Source organism: Mya arenaria, chromosome 17, assembly GCF_026914265.1.
Source record: "Mya arenaria isolate MELC-2E11 chromosome 17, ASM2691426v1".
NCBI lineage: Eukaryota > Metazoa > Mollusca > Bivalvia > Myida > Myidae > Mya > Mya arenaria.
In genome coordinates, this window is record NC_069138.1 from 55275984 (window position 1) to 55300462 (window position 24479).

Genomic DNA, 24479 nt, shown 5'->3' on the forward strand with positions numbered 1-24479 from the left:
TTAAATAACATAATTTGTATAAGCCGATAAAATATGCCCCTTTTAAGGTTAATAAACCTTGTCGTTTCATTACCTTTAATTATTGATTGATAGATCAATTGAAAAATCGATTGATTGAAAGATCGTTCGATTAATTGATTAATTAATTGATTGTTCAATATATCTTTTGATTAATTTATTGGTTAAATAATTGATTGATTGATTGATTGAATGATTGATTGATTGATTGATTGATTGATTGATTGATTGATTGATTGATTGATTGATTGATTGATTGATTGATTGATTGATTGATTGACAACGGTTATTGCTCAAATCGGTCTTGCTTCAAGGTAATAGCTTTTTGTAGAACGTTGATTATTTGGCCTGTACATAATTAGTAATGAATTGATAAAACGTATCATGGCTAGATACAGATAAGATACTATACAACTATAGAGGTACATACAAGTAAACACAGGTCATAATCTAGCTCAAATCACGAGCCAGCGTTTAAATATTTCCTTTCATGTGAAATTTACAATTCGTGAATACGGACACTTAGTTTAAGAATATGGTTAGGCAAACCTTCTTGTGGATTTTGATATTAAGTCTTGCAAAACTTATACATTGTCAGAATAATATTGTGTTTGGGGACTTTATGAAAGAGCTCAATCAGGCTCAAAATAATCGTCAATCTGTTGAGAGGTATTCAAAAGAACTTAACAGAGTTCGAAATGCTGTGAAGAGGACTACCGACAAACATGAAGCCGCAGGATATTCCACAACAACTGATGACACCATCAAGCAAGCTGCATTCCTTATAGGTGAAAGTCTGGCAGCACCCGAATACAACGTTAGCGAAGAATGTACCAATAGCACCAACATTGTTTTACAAGAATTAACCGCAGGCCAGACGTGGGCAGTACAAAGTAAGTTTCCATTACACCGAGGCTATGATTTGGTGAGCTAAGTAATAGTCACGATACCCACAGCCTTAGTTTAGAGGGTTTCGGATAACGTAACATGTTGTCAAGAACACAGGGCTACGTCCCACGTAAAATAATTCTTTTGTAGCACACTCAGTGACAAATATTACTTATTTTTATTACTTGCCTATAATGGATATAAAATGACATTTAATTGTGTTTTTCCATCAGAAAAGTACGCCGATATATATGCAAACGGAATGTCAATTCGGAAATGACGTCCGAGTCATGTGCCCACTTACGTCATATTTGGAAGTTAAAGATGGAAACATGTCAAAACAGTGAACCATTCCAAATTTAAAACTATGAAGTGTCATTTAATCTCATTAATAAATCTCTACATTTTTCATGCTTTTCTGATGTTCGATAAAAAACGGTGGATTATAGTTTGATAATAAATGTGAGGGGGTTAATGGCATAATTGGCATAATTGCCCGACGAAGATGAGCACGTGCACCACTCACGTCAACTGGCGAGGGGTAGGCAAATATTTACACATGCATTTGCTTTCCATTGTATTTAAACGGAACAATCGGTGCAAGAAAAAAGTGCATTCGTTTTACCGTTAACAACACGCCGTATGTTTCAGTAACCAGAAGTTTAAATTTCGTATTCTGCTACAAAACTTAATTTATCCAAGCAAAATGGCTAGCTCATTCAAGCCATAACCTTACTATTATTTTAACGGTTAATGCTGCTTGAAAAAGCAATAGAGGAGCACATGTAAATAACTTATAGGACATGAATTTTTGAATCCCATCGTGTCCGTCATATTTTGACTAAACATGCAGTGATCGATGATGCTAAAAGCTCCCTGGCTGCATTTTGATGTACAATACACTACTTTCGATTACATTCTAGTAAGTCTCTCTTATCCTTTAGTGATCGATGCCGCCGGAAAGCCTCCTAGCGGTCTGTTCGACCTTCACACTACATGGCTTGGGGATTGGGAGGAATGTCTAGTCATCGAGCCGTTAGTGAATGACACGAGAACGAACATCTCATACAAGCCGTTTGATACACAGTACTGCACGGCTGTATTTCCGGTTGGAACGAAAGGCGTAAGCCATTTTCTGAATTTCTTGTTTGTATCTCAAAAAATGTAATAAACAACTGAGTTACACATTGATATGTAAACAAAACACGCTCTGTCTCTCAAGGCCAGAATGAAATTCCATCCAGCTGAGATTTTTGTACATAAATGGAATGTATCCAACAAACAGATTTTGCAGTTTAAAAGTACCTTCCATGTCGGCTCGTGTAAGATAGGTTTATCCCAACCCGAGGGTAAGGTGTTTTGCGAAAACAAAGTTTTTCTTCCACCTCAGTGAAGCAAAGTAAAGGGAAAATGTATTTTTAAGCTGGAACTCATTTGTGCGTAGTGGAAATAATGCGCGTATATATTTGTAATGATTTGTGGTTGTCATAGATATGTGTGCAGTGATTCAAAATATTTAATAATCAAATCGTACTTTAAATAGCTCTGAGTAGAGTGCATCATTATTTCTTGAATGCTGCGTGAACATTTTTGGGGATGTCATTTAAAATGATTTATTTGGATTTTGAATATTGCCACAAGACATGGTTTCAATGGTGCTACAGACGACAGTCTTCAACAAGGGGAAAATTGCGTTATGACAATAAAAAAGTAATTTCATACGGGTATGTGTTTATCTTTGCCCGTGGGAACGTATCTATCATGTGTTTCCGGTACGAATAGAAAATTCTGACCCGAGGGCACGCGCGAAAGCCGGTAACGAGGCTTGCTGAGGGTCCCGAGGGTCGGTTTTTTCGATCCGGACCGGAAAAAACTGATTGATATTTTTTCTTGCATACCTAAAATTATGAACTTGTGGAAAAATTGACCTAGAAAACGCACTTTTGTATGTTTCACCAAAAAGCGCGTGCGACGTTGTGTACTGTCATAAAGCACAGTAATTTTAAATCACTATCGACGTCAAATAGTTCCTTTTAAACCGCACTTTTACGGTTATTTTTTTCAATTTTAATTAAAAGTGTTGTATACTTATATTTTTGATTGGGCTTTATTAGAATTGCATAATATACTTTTTATAAACCATACAATAAAAGAAACAAAAAGTGGCGCGTTGTTGCGCGTGCCTCATCTTACATGGTGGTGTAATCTTCATCACTTCATCTTTGACAACCCCTACACAAACCTGAGCATGTACTTTCAGTTTGATAACAAATTATGTCCATTTATATTAATAAGGCGGTTTAGTGTGTGAAATATTTTCAAAGACCTCGTTGTCAAAGATAAAAAAAAAACATCATTTAACGATGCTAGTCGGAATCAATGGTGTACACAATACTCGTGTGAAAAACTACAGAAACAAGCTCATTAGCCAAAAGTTTAAACATAAACCCCGTTTAATGGCATATGTTAACCACCTAAGACGTAGAGCACACAAACAAAAAATCACAAACAAGAACGGTCAGTAAAATGTAAATTTACTGGGGGTTTAAATCAGTTTAGTGCACAAACCTCACTCTTACCCCTACAATCATAGATAAAGAAAACAAGTAAAAGGTAAATCTTATCAAAGTATGCATTAACTTGAGGAAACTTAATAATTAAACAAATAATAATAAACTAATTAGGTAAACCCCAAGAAATTCAATGATTTGAGATCCCAACTCTATCTGCAGACGAAGGAAAATAATTCAGAGTACCTGAAAAAAACAATATTACAAACCGCTTTGACTTTGACAATAAGACATTGGAAACATGTCCTTATCAAACCAATAGGTGCTTTACTCTAACTTGGAACGTATTTAGTGTTGTCGAAGAATTACTCATCCCGATTGTATAGCACGTTGTTGGTTCTTTTGTTTCAGTCCGCCGCCTCAGTGCTGACTGGCGGAAATGTTATTAACCTGAGGGTTGGTGTGTGTGTCCCCCTGACATGTTCCAACTGGTCTACTGCCATCCTGATCCATAATGGTAGGAAGGTGTATCACAAAAACATTATGATATTGACATTTGTTTTTACAGATATGTTCCTTTAAAACGATGGAATATATGGAAATTAAAAAAGAAAAACAAACAGTAAATGAATAAAATGTAAGTTGATTATAGTGTTGTTTGTTTGAGAAATCTGAAACTGGAGTAGCATTTACATTTGATAATATTTCTTTTATAAAGTATCTCAACCTGTGTTAATCAAATATCTGAATAACGTAGTACACAAAAAGTAGTCAAAACGTGTTTCACAATCTCTATATTCTTGCCCTTATATTTTTAACACATATCTGGATGACGTCGTGCACAAAAAGTAGTCAAAACGTGTTTCGCAACCTCTCTATTATTTTCCGTCGAATTGTTTCTCAATCTGTGGATCTGTTTTACTTGCAGCACTTCAAGCCATTCCTTCGAATATAACCAAAGATATCGTTGGGCCTTATGTGACATGTCAGCAAAATTATCTTCCATGGTCATCGAACGCTATAGTCGTGCTGTGAGAACGTTTTTGATGTTTAAGTATATGATAATAAAAATTGATGCAGAATTACTTACCTATCTTTAAACACATAAGTAAATAATATATTTTCACATGAAGTAAAACTACTTTGAAGCTACAGAGACGATTTCAAGGCAGGTGTAGTATTATATATAACTTTTGGATAAAGGGCTTGTGTGATATTGTTACAAACAGGGTACCACCGTTACTATATGATTGTGATATGTTTTTGATAGACTGGATTATTGTACATTTAGAGTAATACTTGTGGATCCAATTCTAACATTCAAATTTAATCATACGGCAAATAGCACGGTATCGTATTAAAACTTTTTATTTGTTTACAATGTTCCGAAGTGTTTTTTGTACATCACTCTGTTACCATCGCATTGTAGACCATTAACATGAACTTCTTATGTTGTATATATGTTACAGTGAATGCCAACAAAATGCAGATTTAAGAATATCACTGTAAATAATATTCAGCGTCATTTGCGGACTGTTTGCCCTCGTCATGTTAGCTGCAACTGCGTATGACGTCATGATCCAGCAAGTGCTTAATGAACCACCAAAAGGATACTCAACCGTGGTAGGTAGTACTTACATACACATAATTTAAGATTTTGGAAGGTACTTTTAAAAAAATAATAAGTTCAGTATTTAATAAAAAGTAACATTAATGCTATAGTTAAGCTCTATTAAAGTAAAAACATGGTGTAGTTTGCTTATACTATTTAACTAAACTGTTTTTTGTGTAAACTTTTGATTGACTTATATTAGTATAAAGTAAATTAGGGATGATATAAAAGCTCTCTTTTAAGTACATGTAAATACTTTTCAGCCAAACGGTCTGTCTAAACTTTCGTTATTCGTATTCCCAAAATGAAATTCGACACAAAATTGAGCTTTTTTTAGGTTAAATATTGTTCGTTTGCTTCCAATTTTAGGCTTCAAGCAATCACGAAAACTACAACAATCACAACTTAAGAATGGACGGTAACACCGGAAATGGATATGGGTCCAATGGCAACTTACGTAATGATCACGTGATAGACGAAGCTATGGCCATTTTAGAAGGCTCTGCTGGAAGAGTTTCACACTCAGGCAGAGATATGGACAAGGTAGAACACGGCGAACATAGATTGAAAAAATATCAGCCAGGTAATCCATCGCAATTGCTACTTTTGATACACCTGCGTGAACTAGTAATGTAATATCAAGGTAGATGTTTTGCTAAGGATAATGGCTGTATTCGCATGACTCTCAATCGTATTGCAGCCGCTGAAGTTTTACTCAAATAAGGATACTTTTCGTTTTATCATAACTTTTTCTTAGCATAAACCACAACATCTATCTTTGATAATATTGACCTCGTTAATTATTTTTGCTGTCATAAAAATCACTTTCAATACCTTTTCAGCAAATATAGCATGAACGTAGTACATCTTATTTTTCCTTTAAATTCAAATAAATCTATAAACAACACTAATACATTTATTCACAAAGTTAATCATAACATTTAAACACTGTACACATGTTTCATTAGACAGAGGGAGCTTCTTTAACTGATTCTAATTTTTAGGGGTTCAACTGTTAGATTGAGACGTCGACCTCTATATGTTGCGGTTTATCCAATATGACTTTCGACCCACGTGGTTGACCACAAATATGTTATATTTCGTTTGTCTTATTTGTTCTTCGCTTTTGGGTTGTGGGTTTTGTTTCACTAAACAAGGTAATATGACGTTTATGCGTATTCCTGTAGCTTTATACAGTTAGGTTACATAATTAATACATGTGTTATTTACATTAATTTCAGGCAAAGGTGGTCGCCTCCTTTTATCATTCTCTGTCTATACAAATGCGCAGAAGATATTGAGTACAAGCCAACCTGCAAAGACTTTGACCAGCATCAACGGCATTAGATTCATTAGCATGTTGTGGGTTGTCTTTGGTCATACGTACAGTGCTGGTACAGCCATAATAGGTTAGTGTTTAATTGAGCCATGCCAAAGTACGCTTGGAATCACAGGTATGTTAGAGACCATATAATTGAGCATTTGGGCTAGGAGTCATAGGTATATAATATACCATACAATTGCGTATACGGGCAAGGAATCATATGTATATCTGAGACCATACTATTGCGCATTTGGGCTAGGAGTCATAAGTATGCGAGAGACCATACCATTTCGTATATGGGCTAGGAGTAATAAGTATATGTGAAACCATACTATTGTGCATGTGGGCTATGGATAATAGGTATATAAGGGAGCATACCATTGTGCATTAGGGCTTGAAAAAATAAGTTTGTGAGAGACCATACCATTGCGCATTAGGGCTAGGAATTATGGGTATTTGGGATACCATATCATTGCGCATTAGGGCTAGGAATTATAGGTATTTGGGAGGCCATATCATTGCGCATTAGGGCTAGGAATTATGGGTATTTGGGATACCATATCATTGCGCATTAGGGCTAGGAATTATAGGTATTTGGGAGACCATATCATTGGGCATTAGGGCTAGGAATTATGGGTATTTGGGAGACCATATCATTGGGCATTAGGGCTAGAATTTATAGGTTTGTGAGAGACCTTACCATTGCGTATCGCGGGTAGGAATATTTGTTTGTTAGAGACCATACCATTGAGCGTTAGGGCTAGAAATAACAGGTATGTGAGAGACCATACCATTGCGCATTCTGACAATGAATTGTATGTATGTAAGAGACCATACCAGTGCGCATTAGGGCTAGGAAAATGGGTTTGTGAGAGACCTACCCATTTCGCAATAAGGCTAGGAATGTTTGGTACATGTAGAAGCATGCCATTGTGTATTAGAACTAGATATCATGAGGTATGTGAGAGACCATGCCATTGCGCACTAGGGCTAGATATCATAGGCATGTTAGAGAGCATACCATTGCGCATTAGGGCTAGAATTAAAGGTACGTGAGAGACCATACTATTGCGCATTAGGGTTAGGAATTATAGGTATGTAAGAGACCATACCATTGCGCATTAGGGCTAGGAATTATAGGTATGTGAGAGACCATACCATTGCGCAAAAGGGCTAGAGTTAAAGGTACGTGAGAGAAAATACTCCTTTTTTCAAAATACCATTGCGCATTAGGGCTAGAATTAAAGGTATGTGAGAGACAATGAAAATTGCGCATTGGGGCTAGAAATGTTTGGTTCGTGAGAGACCATATCATTGCACATTAGGGCTAGGAATAACAAGTATGTAAGAGACCATACCATTGCGCATTAGGGCTAGGAATTATAGGTAGAGAGAGGCCATACCATTGCACATTAAGACTAGGAATAATAGGTATGTGAGAGACTATGAATTGCACATTGGGGGAGAAATGTTTGGTACGTGAGAGACCATATTATTGCGCATTAGGGCTAGGAATTACAGGTATGTACAAGTCCATACCATTGCGCAATATATGTTAGAGACCATACCATTGTGCATTAGGGCTAGGAATTATAGGTAGAGAGGGACCCTTACCATAACGCATTAGGGCTAGGAATTATTGGTATTTAAAAGACCATATTATTGCGCATTACGGCTAGGCATTATAGGTATGTATGAGACCTATTTATTAAGCATTAGGGCTAGGTAGTGATGGGCCGATGATCGCCGATAATCGATTATATCGGCAGATATTCGTAACTTGGCGTTCGGCGACCTCGTTGTTCCATAATCGAATAATCGAAAAGAAGAAAGGTTGCTTGAATCTAGTGAATTTCTAACTTGTTATAGCGCAGTAACTTAGAGCTAAGGGAAGTAACAGCTCCTACGAGTTTTAACAGTACTTTTCTTTAGTTTTTCATTGTGTTCAAATCGCTTTATAATGGCAGACAGCGGCCCCGATCTGAAAATAATTTATTACCCTGGTAATTGGTCGTCCAGGTGCTGGAAAAGCGCAAATTATTTCGGCAAAATGGTTAGGGTCATTCAAGCCCAGATTTTTATGAAGCTAGGCTTGAACGACCCTAGCTATGCTCACAATCATATGAAATTAACGTAAAAATCAGTTGATGTAAACACAGGAAATATTTGTAGAATCGAAATATTTGCCGTCTTATTCCAAAAAAACGTAGGAAAAGGTTTGCTTTTTTAATTTCCAGTTACTTTTAATTTTAATAGTTAATTCCATCCAAAACCAATTTGTTATGTCTCTTTTTTCAATTTAAGTCATTGACAAATGACAAAATGTATGTATTATACAGGATAAGACATTGTTGACCATCGCTTTCGGTTGATAACTGCCCCAGTGAAAATTTTATACACTCGGGCAATTATTCTTTGCACTTGAGTAATTATAAACCAAAAGCCATGGTCAACTATGTATAATTTTATAAATAACAGTCAACTTAAGTGAAACTTAACATGAAATATTCCCTTACTTCAAAAAATTTGGAATATTTATGTTTTTAATTATTTTTAGAATTATTCAATGTGCAAGAAATAATACTTGTTTTTCGGCTGAATTTTAGAAATGAAATACACATGAAAACTAAGGTCCTTGTTGATATATATATCAGAAAATGATGCTTTTGTGACACTGTCCGATTAAAATTACAGCCGATTAATCGGATAATCGAACGATCAGGGTCTCCGATTAATCGATTATGAAAATACAAGCCGATTGCCCATCACTACGGCTAGGAGTCATAGGTATATGAGATACAATGATACGATTGCGCATTGGGGCTAGTAATTATCGGCATTTGAGAGACCATATTATTGCGCATTAGGGTTAAATATTATAGGTATGAGAGACCATACCTTTGCGCATTAGAGCTAGGACATTTAGGTATGTGAGAAACCATACCATTGCGTATTAGGGCTAGAAATTATAGGTATATGAGAGACAATACCATTAAGCATTAGGGCTAGGAATTATAGGTATGTGAGAGACCATACCGTTGCGCAATATATGTTAGATACATCCTACAATTGCGTATAAGAGCTAGGAACTATATGTACGTGAGAGACCATAACATTGCGCATAAGGGCTAGGAATTATAGGTATATGAGAGACCATGCCCTTGCGCATTAGGGCTAGAAAATTTAGGTATGTTAGAGACCAAACCATTGCGTAATAGGGCTAGAAATTATAGGTATGTGAATTACCATACCATTGCGCATTATGGCTAGGAGTCATTGGTATATAGAGACCATGCCATTTTTCATTAGGGTTAGGAAATTTAGATATGTGAGAGTCCATGCCAATGCGCATTAGGGCTAGGAATTATACATATGTAAGAGACCATACCATTGCGCATAAGGGGTAGATATTATAGGTATGAGCGACCATACCATTGCGCAATAGGGCTAGGACTTATAGGTATGTGAGGGACCATACCATTGCGCATTAGTGATAGGAGTCATATATATATGAGACCATATCATTGCGCATTAGAACTAGAAATTATAAGTATGTTAGAGACCATTTCATTGCGCATTACGGCTAGAAATTATTGGTATGAAAGACCATACCATTGCGCATAAGGGCAGGGAATTATAGGTATGTGAGAGACCATACCATAGCACATTTGGACTAGGAATTATAAGTATGTGAGAGAATATATCATTAAGCATTTGGGATAGGAATGACTGGTATGTAAGAGATTATACCACGGCTCATTAAGGCTAGGAATTATAGATGGAGTGTGTGTGCTTTTTGGGAGTTTCGTGTTGTTATTCCGTGTATCTGATTTGTTTTTCAGTCCTAATAATAAGTCCCTGTGTCATTAAACGGGGTAAATGTTTATAATTTCCACAACTGGACATATTTCTGTTGTTTTCCATATAAATATTAATGCATTGATACATATTGATCGGAACTTATTAAATGTTTCATCAGTAACTCATGTATATGATGGATTTAGATCGTGAGATAGTGTGCGTCCGTGGTTTTAAACATCTTGATCTAGAGTTAATGTGTTTTAATTCCAGATAACGGTGCAACATTTCTACCGGTAGTGTTCAAACGATTCACCTATCAAGTAATTGTTAATGCAACCTTTGCCGTGGATACCTTCTTTGTTTTGAGGTATGCTGTTGACAAGATTTTAAGTATTTTGTTATTCCTAGTTCCTTGGCTCATTGGAGAATTATGCAACAAAATACTCTGTCTCATTTCTTTAAATTACTTAATGTGACACTCTTATTCAAAATCAATACATGTACACGTATAACAAATAAATTTTAAGTGATATACCTTCAACTTCTTACTAAATAATGAATTTATGGAAACTATTATTAACTGATAACAATATTATAACCATGTATTTAAAAGCTAAAAACGCAAAACTATAAAAATGATTGGTGAATGCTTAAATATTTACTGCGATCTTCTATCGTCTCATAAGGTAGCAATGCCGTATTTTCTGCAAACTTCCTTCAAATTAAACTCCGAATCCTTCATAAACACCATTGTTTTCGACATTTGCTCATCCTTTTTAATATCTTAAAACGATTGTATGAAATGTGTTAAATCTTATTTTGGAGTAAGACTGCATCTTTAAAAATAACAGTTCACCGTTTCTTTCTACCAATACTACTACTAGTACTTCTCAAATAAACAGAAAATGTATTTGACTTCAACATTAAGTTCATCATCCATCAACACATATATACAGTCAAGATCTGAATCTAAAATTGAAATTATCGTAAATCCTATTCATTAATCTTCAAAACGTATCATACATAGATAACATGTCAACACATATTATTTTAAGTAAGAGTTATTACTGTATTCGTATAAAAACAAACTTACTTTAATTATATACACAGATTAAAAATTAATAATTTATTATCAATTTTTAACATTCAAAATATGAAAACAACATGAAACTAAGATTGTATAAATATTTACAATGACTTTCCACGAATTTTTAATCCGATGTATTATTACACATAGCGGACTCCTGGTTGCTTATCTTACGCTGAGAGAAATGAAGAAACGTGGAGGTGCTAAGAAGTTCAACTGGGGAATGTTCTACTTTCATCGATTCTGGAGGTTTGTTTTGGATTTTTGTTTCTTTTTTGGCTTTTTTATATATATTTTTCTATTGTATCATCGTTCAGATACACTGATGTTAATGACTTGCTTAAACTATGTTTGTGTCTGCGTTAACACGTTATGATATTGTGTACAACGAAATTGTTTTTGTTAATTCGATTTTAAAAACCAATTTCATTTCACTATTGCACATAGTACATACAAGTTTTTAAAAGTTCTTTCCACTTTTTTTTTAAAAAACACTTACCTTCAACATAATAACTACTATAAATGTCCAGATTGTTCTGTCAGAATCAAAATGTGCTCATTTGAAGCTATGGTCAGTGTATGTAGATAAATTCAAGATGCATAGTTTAATAGATGTTATTAAAGATGCCCATTTTCCATCAATGTCAATCACGTCATTTCAATAATAAACATGGACATATTTCGTTTTTCAGGCTGACACCCCCATACATGTTGTTTCTGATGTTCTACATTTCGTTGTTCAAACACTGGGGGAATGGTCCACTCTGGCCCCAGCAAGGGATTGAGATCAACGATTGTAAAGATACTTGGTGGACGAATCTTTTGTATATCAACAACCTCGTTCGAACAGATGAGATGGTATTTACTTTTTGATCTTAAGATCGCTGGGAATTAAATAGCCCGCTTAGTCAAAATTAAACTCGGTACTAGTAAAGGGGCGTCGTATGTGTCGCATGTTTGCTTTTCTGTTTGTAGATTCACATAGGATCCTCATGCAACTAAACAAAGATTAACCATAGAACGTTTGGCAACAATGCTTGTATACATAAGTAGTCCTTTATAGTACGCGTTTCTTTAAAAATCGTATTAGTGTTACAATGGATGTGCCAATGAGAATGCAAAATAATCTTTATTTCTCATATGTATAAATCTGTGCAATCATATCATTCAATGCGTATGCTAATCATTACATTTAGTGCATAGGTTGGTCATGGTACCTCTCGAACGATATGCAGTTCTACATTATAAGTCCGATAATGCTAATACTACTGTACACGTAAGTTAAATGTCGTAAGCGTTTTTCTAAATTTGCTCTGCTTGTGAATTAACTCCTCTGCACATTTCGACCTCTTGTTTGATATTCAGTGCATGGGTAGGGTTTGGTACTTCGCAAATGATTATGCAGTTTTATATAATAAGCCCAATCATGTTTGTATTGCTTATGTAGTAAGTTTATTTTATGCCTCTTTGGCCACAATTAGAACATTTCATGGTTTTAAGACACAGTTTACATGCTTTTATTTCACATCATTTTGCATGTTTAACGCCATAGTTTGCATGCTTTTATTTTACATCCGTTTGCATGCTTTTACGTCACAGTTTGCATTCATTTTATTTCACATCCGTGTGCATGCTTTTCCACCACACTTTGCATTATTTTATTTCATATCCGTTTGCATGCTTTTACACCACAGTTTGCATTTCTTTATTTCACATTCGTTTGCATGTTTTTACGCCACAGTTTGCATTATTTTATTTTACAGCATTTTGCATGCTTTTACGCCATAGTTTGCATTCTTTTATTTCATATCCGTTTGCATGCTTTTACGCCACAGTTTGCATTATTTTATTTTACATCATTTTGCATGCTTTTACGCCATAGTTTACATTATTTTATTTCACATCAGTCTGCATGCTTTTACGCCATAGTTTGTATGCTTTTATTTTACATCCGTATGCATGCTTTTACCTCGCTTTTACCTCACAGTTTGCATTCTTTTATTTCATATCCGTTTGCATGCTTTTACGCCACAGTTCGCATTCCTTTATTTCACATCCGCTTGCATGTTTTTACGCCACAGTTTGCATTATTTTATTTTACATCATTTTGCATGCTTTTACGCCATAGTTTACATTATTTTATTTCACATCAGTCTGCATGCTTTTAAGCCATAGTTCGTATGCTTTTATTTTACATCCGTATGCATGCTTTTACCTCGCTTTTACCTCACAGTTTGCATTCTTTTATTTCATATCCGTTTGCATGCTTTTACGCCACAGTTCGCATTCCTTTATTTCACATCCGTTTGCATGTTTTTACGCCACAGTTTGCATTATTTTATTTCACAGCATTTTGCATGCTTTTACGCCATAGTTTACATTCTTTAATTTCACATCAGTTTGCATGCTTTTACGCCATAGTTTGCATTCTTTTATTTCACATCAGTTTGCATACTTTTTACGCCACAGTTGCATTCTTTTATTTCACATCAGTTCGCATGCTTTTACGCCACAGATGCAATCTTTTATTTCACATCAGTTTGCTTTCGTTTACGCCACAGTTTTCATTCTTTTATTTCACATTAGTTTGCATGTATTTACGCCAGTTTGCATGCTTTAACGCCACAGTTTGCAATCTTTTATTTCACATCTGTTTGCATGCTTTTCTTCCACATCCGTTTTTATGCTTTTCATACCACAGTGTGTATACTTACATCACCACCGTTTGAACAGCTCTGTCTTTCACTACAGTTGTATGCTTCTGTAACCACAGTTTGTATGAGTCTTTCACCAGCGTTTGAGTTCTTCTTTGACCACCATTTGTATGATTTTATCGCTACTATTTGTATGGGTTTTTTTACCACAGTTTAAGCTTGATTTTGTCATAGCATTGTAGCATTGATGAAGTCGCTAGCGTATTCGGCTTTCAATTATCAACGTGTTCAAAGCTCAAAAAGTGTTAAAGATATGTACATAACAAGTTGACAGTGACAATATGTACGTGTGTATAAAATACAAAGACGACTTATTCATTTGAAAAGAATAAAACTTTATAAACTTGGTGAAAACTAACAGCCGAGCGTTAGCATCTTGTTGTTGTGTTCTTATTGAATAAGTGCTCCTATTTACCTTGATAAAACATTTTCGTATGGTTTGTTTTCAGTTGCTGTGTTTCATGTAATGTATTTGTATTGTAAGAAGGTAAAAAAAGAATCACTCTCTTACTCTCTTGTGAGTTTGTATTTAATTTATTCGTTGTCCACAAACTTCTTATTTTGCATTCATTTCACTTTATTACTGAATCATAACGGGACAGTGACAGCACAGCGTCTAAACAAATGTATCTGTATGTAAGTCTGTCATATATGATTCCATTTCAGTTCGCGAAAATGGGGAACTATCTGTTGCGGCTCATTTGTACTTCTGAATTTTATCATTGCCGGTGTGCTATCAAAGATTCACCACTTAACGGCAAACTTTACTCTTGAGTAAGTTATGTGCATACAACTATATCTTTGAATACTATCATTTCTAAAAAACAGATTGTGCGATTGTTGTCTTATATGTCTAAAAATAATACAAAATAGCCTCACGGATTTCTTCTCGCAAAGATAATTCATTGTAAGTACAACATATAGTGCTTTACACTAAAATATCACCTAATTTATACTCTAACATTTAAAATATTAACATGGAGTAATGACTTATCATACCATACAAGGTGTACAAGTTATAGGGGTATTGCTGTTTTTATAATTGGTAATGATCGGTAAGCAATCAGTCGAAGTGCAGTCTCTTTACATACGTTGGGTGTGTTTTGTCCGACGGATCGTTCCATCAGCTTTTATATTATTAATTTTAATTCGATTTTTTAAACAAACAGTATTATTTAATCGATTTTACATACAGACAATGGAATCGTTCCATGTTTTCATCTTTGCTGCTAAGAGTGTTGCAGCAGAATTTATATTTTGGGATACTTCAGAAGATGAAAGATGAACTTCATTTCTTCGAATGAATGTTATAAAGAAATAAGACAATCAAAATTTATTTCTCCCGTTCTATCTAACCGCTGCAATTATTCATGAAGTTGATAAATCGTGCTTGATTTGTTATAGAATGTCAACTGGTAAATGTATTAGCAATAAAAAGATTATTCCTAAATGGTTAATTTAGAAATCTGACCGGTTGCATTGTTTTTGTACTAGATGGGCTTGTATTCAACACTAAATATAGTTTATGTTTAAGTTTGGTTTCTTAACGAAGAAGTCGGTTAGCCAGGCGCTTCTAGGTGCTCAGCTGGACATGAACAGCAAATGCCTTTATTATTGAGATCAACTTATCAACTTATTCCGATTAATGACTAGATGGAAATTTGACGGTTGTTTTTGATACTAAATGGAAATTTGCAAGAGCTCTTCAAAAAGAATAAATGTATTTTTTTCGCTTTCTCATTGCCTCAGGCATGAGGCTGAAACTAAACAGATATAGTTTATAAAGTTCCATACAGCTTCTGTATTTCCCAGAGATCTCATTTTTAAAAGTTGTTTGGACCCGAAAAGCACTCAAAATCTTAAATTAAAATCTGTTTTTCTTACAGAAGTCATACAATCATGGGTATTGTTTACATATAAGACGGATACTGTGATCGTAGCAAAAGAAATTATATGGAACAACAGCAAAATAAAACTCCCTAATAATAAAACATTTTTTTACAAAGAATGGCATAATAGGGGTCTAAAATATGTCGAACATTTGTATGACTACAGAAAAAATACTTTTTATGACTTTAACGACTTATCGAGACTATATGATCTTGGTACACATGATTTTTTGAAATACCATGCTTTAATCAGCAGTATTCCTGATGACTGGAAAACCCGGTTGAAAAATGAAGGCATATCATATAACACACCAACTTACTTTGTAGATAAAATGGAGGAAAATACAAAAATTAGTAAAATAGTCTACAAGAATTTTATTATACAACTTAAACCTGAAAATAGAACTCGAGAAGAAAACTGGGAATCTCAATTTGATCTTAACTCTATACAATGGAAAAATGTGTACACACAGGCGCTCAAACTAACAATACATACGAAACTTCGGGAATTCCAATATAAATACATAATGAATATCCTTCCAAACAATGATAAGCTTTACACGTGCAATATTGTTGCATCAAGGTTATGTGATTTTTGTGTAATGAACATCGACTCAAACATCCATATGTTTTGGGAATGTCATATTTCGCAGACGTTTTGGGGTGAATTTAGAACATTCATAACAAATTCTTTCAATGAAGTGAGCTTTAGAGAACTATCATATAAAACCATAAGCTTTTGCGATTTAATGCCAAACAAAGAAAAATTTGGTTATCAAATAAATTTTATGATACTTCTAGGAAAATATTTCATTTTTAAATTAAAATGTGAAGGAAAGATACCAACATGTGCCATGTTTGTCCAATATCTCAAGAAACGACTAAAAATAGAGAAAACAATAGCAACAATGAAATATAAAATCAACACCTATAATAGACGATGGCAACAATTAGAACACTTAGTATCTTAGTAAAACAGCTTCAGTATATAGTAGTATTGTAAAGCGCATTTGAATGAAATATCCACCAAAGAACTGTACTTTATAAGATCCATTTTTTTTAAATCAAGTAGGTTTTTTAAAGTTAGCAGGTGTTTTTTATTCATTTTTAAATTTAACATTTATGTTAGGAACACTATTCCGAAACATCAAATACACACCACCTCTCCCATTTTTTATTTTTTTGTCTACCTTTTTAAGTCCCAAACGCAAATAGGTGTTTTCAAACAAAGAGTTAGATCAATATTTATTTGTTTACATTGATATTATTTAGTATAACGGTTTGTATTAAATGGTATACATATATATGTCATTTATAAATGTTTGTATGAATGAACATTTGGGCAATAAAAAACAGAAACCAAAAAACAAAAGATCTGTCTTTATATGAGCGTATTTATGTTAACACTTCAGGAACGCCGGTGGAGACTATTATGACCTGCTGTATATCAAGCCCTGGTGCAGGGTAGGGCCATACGCGGTTGGCATATTCACAGGATATGTTCTTTACCGTACTGACTGCAAAGTTAAGATTCCTAAGGTAGTGTTTATTAATAATAATACAGCGATTCTCGCCACCTTGATGTTTATTTTAACGTCTTAGAAACGGACATAGCTTTTGAAACTGTCAGAAATCAGAATTAATATTATAAATTAAAAAAATATTGAAAATTACTGGGACAAGCCTTAAGTCTCAAAAATGAAATAAAAAACACTAGGGGCGCAAGGAAAGGGCCTAAACGAAAATGAACTAGAGACAGAAATATATTTACTCCACATACATAAATACAAACACCAATAACAAACTAACACCACATTAAGTTGTTTTCCCGTTATTCTGACAGCGGATTGAAAAATCTTGCTCCGGTGAAGTTAGAAGTGTTTTGCTGACTGTGCTATGCCACTAACATCAGTTATGAGTAATGGCCTTCGTACTCATCTTGTAGTGCAGTGTGTGTATACCGCGTGATTATTTACGTCATACATGCTACGTCGAAAGGCAGCATTTAGCTTAAAATGAAGATCTAAAACAAAGATAACTTTTGTTTTACTACACCATTTTAAATGAAACAAAGGGCAGTCTATACCGCTTAAAGAGCCCCGCCTTCGTTTTGTAAACGGAGTTTGATAAGGTGATTACTTTCACCAACCACTTCGACAACTAAACTTTCAATCCAACTCTGGTAAAAGACAGATTGCTGGGCTCCGTAAGCGGCGTCGATTCATCTATGTTTCATTTAAAATGGTGAAGAAATGGTGAAGTAATCTTTGTTGTAAGTATTTGTTCGAAGCAGAATGTTGCCTTCCGACGTAGCATTTATGACGCAATTTATCACGTGGTATACACACACTGTAGTTGCTAATTGGAACATGTTCATGTATACCGCTTCGTACATATGTTTGGCAAAATACATGGTAATTACTTGCGCTTTGATTTGACTGCTGTTAGTTTGAACTATATATAATTTAAAACGAGTATAATAACTGACGCTAAGTCACTCTCGGTGGCACGAATTTGCTCGAGAATGAATTCTTGTTTTTAAATGGAAAACTGGAGTACCCGATGAAAACCCTCTTGTCTGGTTTGGTGCCCACAAACCAATTTCACATACGACCTATCTGTGAATTGATCCCGGGACGCCTATGTGAGGAGCGAGGTCCCTATCTACTGTGCTAACCGGATAACCTAATTCAAGCCAAAGCTAAGATTGTTCCAATTGGTAATGGTAATTAATCTATGCAATCGCTCTTCAGGAAACGATCTATACCATTCATTTCAGGTGTGGAATCTGTTTGGATGGGCCATAGCCACAGCAGTTGCTCTTGCTATACTATATGGACTGTGGACGACTGAAACGACACCGAAACTCGGAGAGAACATGTCGGCACTTTACAATGCGACATCCAGAACAGCATGGGGTGCTTGCATTGCATGGGTTATATTCTCATGCGCAACAGGACATGGTGGTATGTGACCGACACGTGTTTTGCATTACAATATTGTTTTCGTTAAGTAGTGATATTTCATTAGAAGCTGATACCTGTTACACTCCGTATACGTTAAACCGCATCAAGGAATAGGTAGCTCTTTCTGTAATATGTCATTATGCTGAAGACAATGTTCACATTTTCTGTATAGAATTAATCACTTGCATAAATATTACGCATCACGCATATACTTGGGTAGGTAAGTATCTTATGATTAGTCCTGTAGATTGTTTCATACTTGTTTCCAATGACTCGATTGTGGCGAAAGCTGATCAGTCTCAAGTTAACTGGGTAGATACACGTGCCTGTGCTCATTCGAGAAATAAATAAAGAAACCTTATTCGGGATCGATCCCATAATTTGTGAAACGGACAGGAATACTTCCAGACCTCCCTCATCCTAACATTTTCTTTTTTATGTACATAGCACTTCACAGTGTGTCATGATTGCAGTAAAACCTGTGTTACAATTATTCAAGACAAAGAAATTTGGTCACTGCAATGTGCTGAAACCACTTTCACATATTCAGGTCCCGTGAACGCCCTCCTGTCCTGGAAGGCCATTATTCCATTGAGTCGGTTGACCTACTGCTGTTACCTCGTACATCCGGTGGTTATGTTCACGTACTATTACAGTCGACGGACTCTTATGCATTGGTATGACCTGGATCTGGTAAGTTATAACGTTGTTTTTTTTGTTGCAAAACCTGCTTGTTTTAGTTAATTAATACAATGGAAACTTCAGAAGTCAAAACTTTAATAATTAAGCCATGTATTTTTCATACTCCGAATATATTATTGATTTTCACAAATTTATTTTTAAATGCTCTTCTCAAAATACTTTCTGTCATTTGCCTAGAAATCAGTTTATTATAGATGTCAGTTTAACAATTTTTAAACTACTTCTACGAATAGTTTTAATGTCATTTCCGTTAAGATTACTTTATGTGCGTTAATTCTAATAAAACATTAAAATATCTATTTTGTGTATCAAACTTTTGGACAGAATTCCCGTACCTGTTTCCGTTACTCATTTCGTCGCTACCATAACCATTCCGAGACGTTTATTCTCAATTTCAGAGTTACCTATTCCTGGGAAACCTTTGTTTTTCATATGCGGTTGCTTTTATTGTCTCCCTTGCCTTTGAGTCACCCATGATGGGATTGGAAAAAGTAGTGCTTGGCCGAGGAAAGAACAGCTAGATCAGTCATAGTCCTAAATAACTTTATATTTTCTAGTTCCTGAAAATGTATACCAATGTATGTTCTTGTTTTGATTTCTTCTCTTTTTTTACAAGAATCATTCAATGCCTAGCTAGTGAATATATTAAATTGTTTTGAATATTGATTGCTAATTTTTTAAAGGAACATATACCAGTTACATGTTTACCAGTAACATGTTTTTATCTACTGAATCTGTTGAAAAGTTATTAGACATTACATGAAAATGTGTAGCATGGTTTTATTCTGCAATTGACAATGCAATATATCGGACATTTTCGCCACTCGTGAAAATATGTTTTTCTATGACACTCGTGAAATAAAATACGATCTTACACTAAAAGAAACAATTATCCGGTACATATTTATGCTATTGAAATGCATTAAACTGATAATTTGATTATCTTATTTCCGATGTAGCGTGTGTGCAATTTGAATACGGAACAATTCTGTTTATACCGGTTAGTTAGCTAGGTGAAAACGAATGTTTATTATACTAGTGTACACCTTGTTATATACAGATTATTGACTTTCATATAACAAGCCAATGATTTCATTAATTCTGAGGTAATATGTGTCAATTAAAACGGTACAATGTCTGTTTGCATTCCGAGGATCAGTGCTTGCAAAAAATATTTAAACAGTTAATGTTTAGAATTTTATTGTACAAAAACAGTTTATATGTTGCAGGTTACATTTACAAATATCATGGTTACTATTTACACCATCTATCAGCTGTTAACTAATATGTGTCCACTTTGTACTGGAGCAGTAAGTTTTATCCAAGTGTTCTATGCCTGAAAATAATAAACATGTGTCAGATTACCAGTTTTTCACTTCAAAAACGTTATATGAGTAAAATATCTCCATATTTGTATCATTTAAATAGAATGACCTACAGTAATGTGTGTGAGAATGAAAACATGTATTTCCAAATCTCATTTAGTTCTTGGGCTAATTCAAGAGTACTGTTTATTTTTTATTTTTTTTTGAAGAATTGCTTTGACAATAGTTGGCAGTATCGTAAAAATAACATACATATCAAGAAAAGTATCAAAACTTAAAACTTATAACCGGTTAAAACAAAACTTCTTGTTTGATAAACATGAGCAAGAAAAGAAACATAACTCCATCAATGATTGATACTTCAGTGCTACCTTTAGAAATGATGAGTTTGCGGTAAATTATACTTATTTTCAAGGAATTAAGAATTACCCACTTACATTTCGCCAAAGAAATGGGTCCCTCCTGCTATGAACCAGCGCTTTGCTGAAAACATAATGTCAGTGATATGTTAACTAGAGGAACCGTGCGCGTGTGGATTGCCCGTACAGCCGGGAAACCTTGTTGATGTTATCCCTGTCTACAGTGCTATAATCCATCCTACATTTTTGTAATTTTATGCATGAATAAACAAAGGAAAGGCTGTTGTAAATACTTGTTTCAATATTGTACCAATTTAAAACTATATGCTTTTATTTCCAGGTCACCAACTCCTTGTTATGTTTTGATATGTTACGTATGTTTGTTATTCATTTATTGCTATTTTTGTTAGCATATATCCGACTTTAACTACGATTATGTTATCCTGTATCTATCCTGTATCTGGTAGTGATATCGAATTTTATATACAAGCATTGTGAAAAGTCGTTATAAACTTGAAGGAGTGATGATTGTGTGTAAAAGTGTACACTCTATATGGTTTTGTCTTAACAAGAAATATAATGGAAGGTATCAATGCGGTCATTTACAGTATGTTTTGCAAAATACATTTAGCAAAGGTGGGTTGGCAAGGAAACAAAAGTTACGATGACTGCACGAAAACTTACATTTGATAATTAAATAAACAAATGTGTGAATCATTCTACACTTATCGTCTAAAACGAAAGCAGTTTAGTCGTAAAGATCTCTTCCTCTCGACGAAAGGGTCGTATCATTCGAGTCAAACCACAAGTGTATACACGTAGCAGAACTGACATCTGAGTATAGCTATCCTAACAATTGAGTCGATGTTAATAACTATTAACTATTATAAGTACGTTTCAACTAGACTACTTACTCGTATTCGTTGGCTTCGCCCATGGAACTTCTTGTCACCCATGTACTCACATATCTAGAAGAAAGAAAAAAACTATTTATCGGTACTGTTGTGAATTATTATACATAAATAAGAAATCCGAAATTGAAAAACTAGATATGTTTCCATTCTAAAACTATTGATGTGAGTTAAGTTTGTGTTCAACAAGCCGGACAAGCGGGTTTCCTCCGGTTTCCCTCACAAGACCACACTCTCGCAGTTTCAAACCAACTGCAATTTCATAGTATACCTTCAAGTCGTGTTTTAAACCTCTATCTTGTTTGACATATCACATACTTGTGTTTGCCTGGATCGGAGTAGTTATCATTATCAACCCTCCTGCTTCTTTTGATGTCGTCGTAATAGTCGCTGTAGCCCGGTCTTGGCTCGTTCCTCCGATCTGGTGGCATGTACATGGGGGCACTCAGTACAGACTTCGGGCTGTAAATGGGTTTTGATTTGATACGTGAAACGCATTTCACACTTTTGGGTGATATAATCGTTATGTAAGACAATATGTTTTTTAAGTGAATGCATACACGCATACACCATGTAATACATTCTACTCGCATGCATCATCACACTATTAAGAATCTTCAATGCATTATGATATATATTGAACATGAATATGTTTTCAGTTAGACGTATTATGTCAACCATGTGAATTAATCGTACAAATTTAAATACTACTTATGAAATATATACATGTAATCACCGTATGCGACATGTTGCCTACAACTATGTGTGTTGATAAAACTTTGATTAAAAAGCTTAAGCAATAAGCTCAACTGAAATAATTGCAAACCAAAATCGATCGGTCATCGTGTGGAAGCAAAACATTAAGATATTGAAAACTAAATTATGACGGATGACCTAATATAGATGTACGAAAAGGTTAGATAAATTGAGCGATTAATGCGCTACTGCATAAAGCTATTTCACGCCTCCTACATGAGTGGCGCAACGCCTTTTGTTCCGGACTGGTTACGCGGTGACCCAATAGTTTTCAATATTCGGTCAATTTTTTATGCACTTTTGTTGGTAATAAACTGGTTTCGGTTTTTATATGGGTTTCGTGAACTGTATTTTTGTTGTTACAGTTTGAAATAAAACCAAAGAAAATTAATTTAAAACCTTAACTAGTCATCAAAAGTTGACAGCAATTTTCGAATAAAAATATTAAATAAACTTACCCGAATGCCGTTATATTGTTGACACTCACGTTCCAAAATGGTGCTCCGAGCTCTGTAGTTCAGTGTCGTGTCCCAGATCGTCTGTCAAGCTCTAGATTTAGAGTTCTAATTTCACGACTTTAATTTCGCGCTAAAGCAGAAAACTACATATCCATGGAACGGGTATGCACTATTTCAATATTGACCAATAATTGATTAACACGTCTTAATCACAGCGAGCTATATACAAGGCCCGTCAAGCTACGTTGGTTTTTTTTCAATAATACAAGATTAAAAATAAACTTAACTTCGTCAATACTTATCGGATTTAAGTCAAATAGAAGTAAAATGCTTGAAATCATTAATACAACTATATGTTGAACGCACATTTATAAAATGAGACTCTTTTATCGAAAACTAAAAAAATCTTGAAAGATGAGCACAGATTTACATAACAATCTTTTGCTATATATGCCCAGTAAGGCCTTGCATAAAATATAAAAATAAATATAATAATAAATAGGGTTCATCCTTGACAACACTACATAAACAAATGTAAACAAATTTTATAAAATAATTCTCTTTGCGTGTTTTCATTTTATAGAATATAATACATCATTTTTATGTATCCAACTTTTTTACTGGATATGTTCCAGTTTCCGTACATGCTACGGTACTCATTCCGTGGTGTTCATTCTTTGGGAATATTTATCAATGGGTTAAGGATAATAATAAGAAATTTATTTCTCTATTTCAGACTTATCTGTTCCTGGGAAACCTTTATCTCTCATATGCAGTTGCTTTTGTCGTCTCACTTGCCTTTGAGTCACCGATGAAGGGGTTGGAAAAAGTAGTGCGCTTGGACGAGGAAAGAACAGCTAGATTTACTATAGTCCCAAAAAGCTTCTATTTATTGCTTGACACATAAGTTAGGCGAGAGAGATTTGTTTTTCGCTACCCAACCCCGCCGATACCATGTTTTGTTATTTTCGAAAAATTAAAAGTTCCAAAAATGTGATGTTTTTTCGCCCGTTTCGGCACGATAACGCTGAATATCAAGCCGACAACGATATTTTCATTCGATCGTCCGCATCTGGTATTGCGACTTCATGGTTTTAATCCAAGCAACTTGACCAAGATGGCCAAAAACATAGAAAATATTATTGGGTTAAGCATTCAG

At 34.6% G+C, this 24479-nt stretch overlaps 1 protein-coding gene and 1 long non-coding RNA gene across 2 annotated transcripts; one reads left to right on the forward strand and one right to left on the reverse strand.

Moving 5' to 3' along the window:
- The first annotated feature begins 458 nt into the window (after positions 1-458).
- On the forward strand, positions 459-21513 carry LOC128224598 (nose resistant to fluoxetine protein 6-like). The gene is made up of 16 exons (XM_052934514.1): positions 459-911; positions 1851-2029; positions 3828-3933; positions 4345-4447; positions 4937-5039; positions 5398-5611; positions 6270-6437; positions 10424-10520; positions 11391-11489; positions 11933-12098; positions 12437-12516; positions 14621-14728; positions 17256-17382; positions 18623-18809; positions 19360-19502; positions 19910-21513. The coding sequence occupies exons 1-16, from the start codon at positions 554-556 to the stop codon at positions 20030-20032; spliced, it is 2361 nt and encodes a 786-aa protein (XP_052790474.1). The 5' UTR covers positions 459-553; the 3' UTR covers positions 20033-21513.
- Positions 21273-22563, reverse strand: LOC128224601 (uncharacterized). Its single transcript, XR_008259502.1, has 3 exons — positions 22425-22563; positions 22110-22163; positions 21273-21319 (listed from the first exon to the last, which is right to left on the reverse strand). It is a non-coding gene; the product is annotated as an uncharacterized LOC128224601 (long non-coding RNA).
- Between the last annotated feature and the right edge of the window lie 1916 nt (positions 22564-24479).

Coding starts and splice junctions, on each gene's coding strand:
- LOC128224598 (XM_052934514.1), top strand. CDS start 554: ATGGTTAGGCAAACCTTCTTGTGGATTTTGATATTAAGTCTTGCAAAA. Junction 912..1,850: donor CCAGACGTGGGCAGTACAAA/GTAAGTTTCCAT, acceptor CTTATCCTTTAG/TGATCGATGCCGCCGGAAAG. Junction 12,099..12,436: donor TCGTTCGAACAGATGAGATG/GTATTTACTTTT, acceptor CATTACATTTAG/TGCATAGGTTGGTCATGGTA.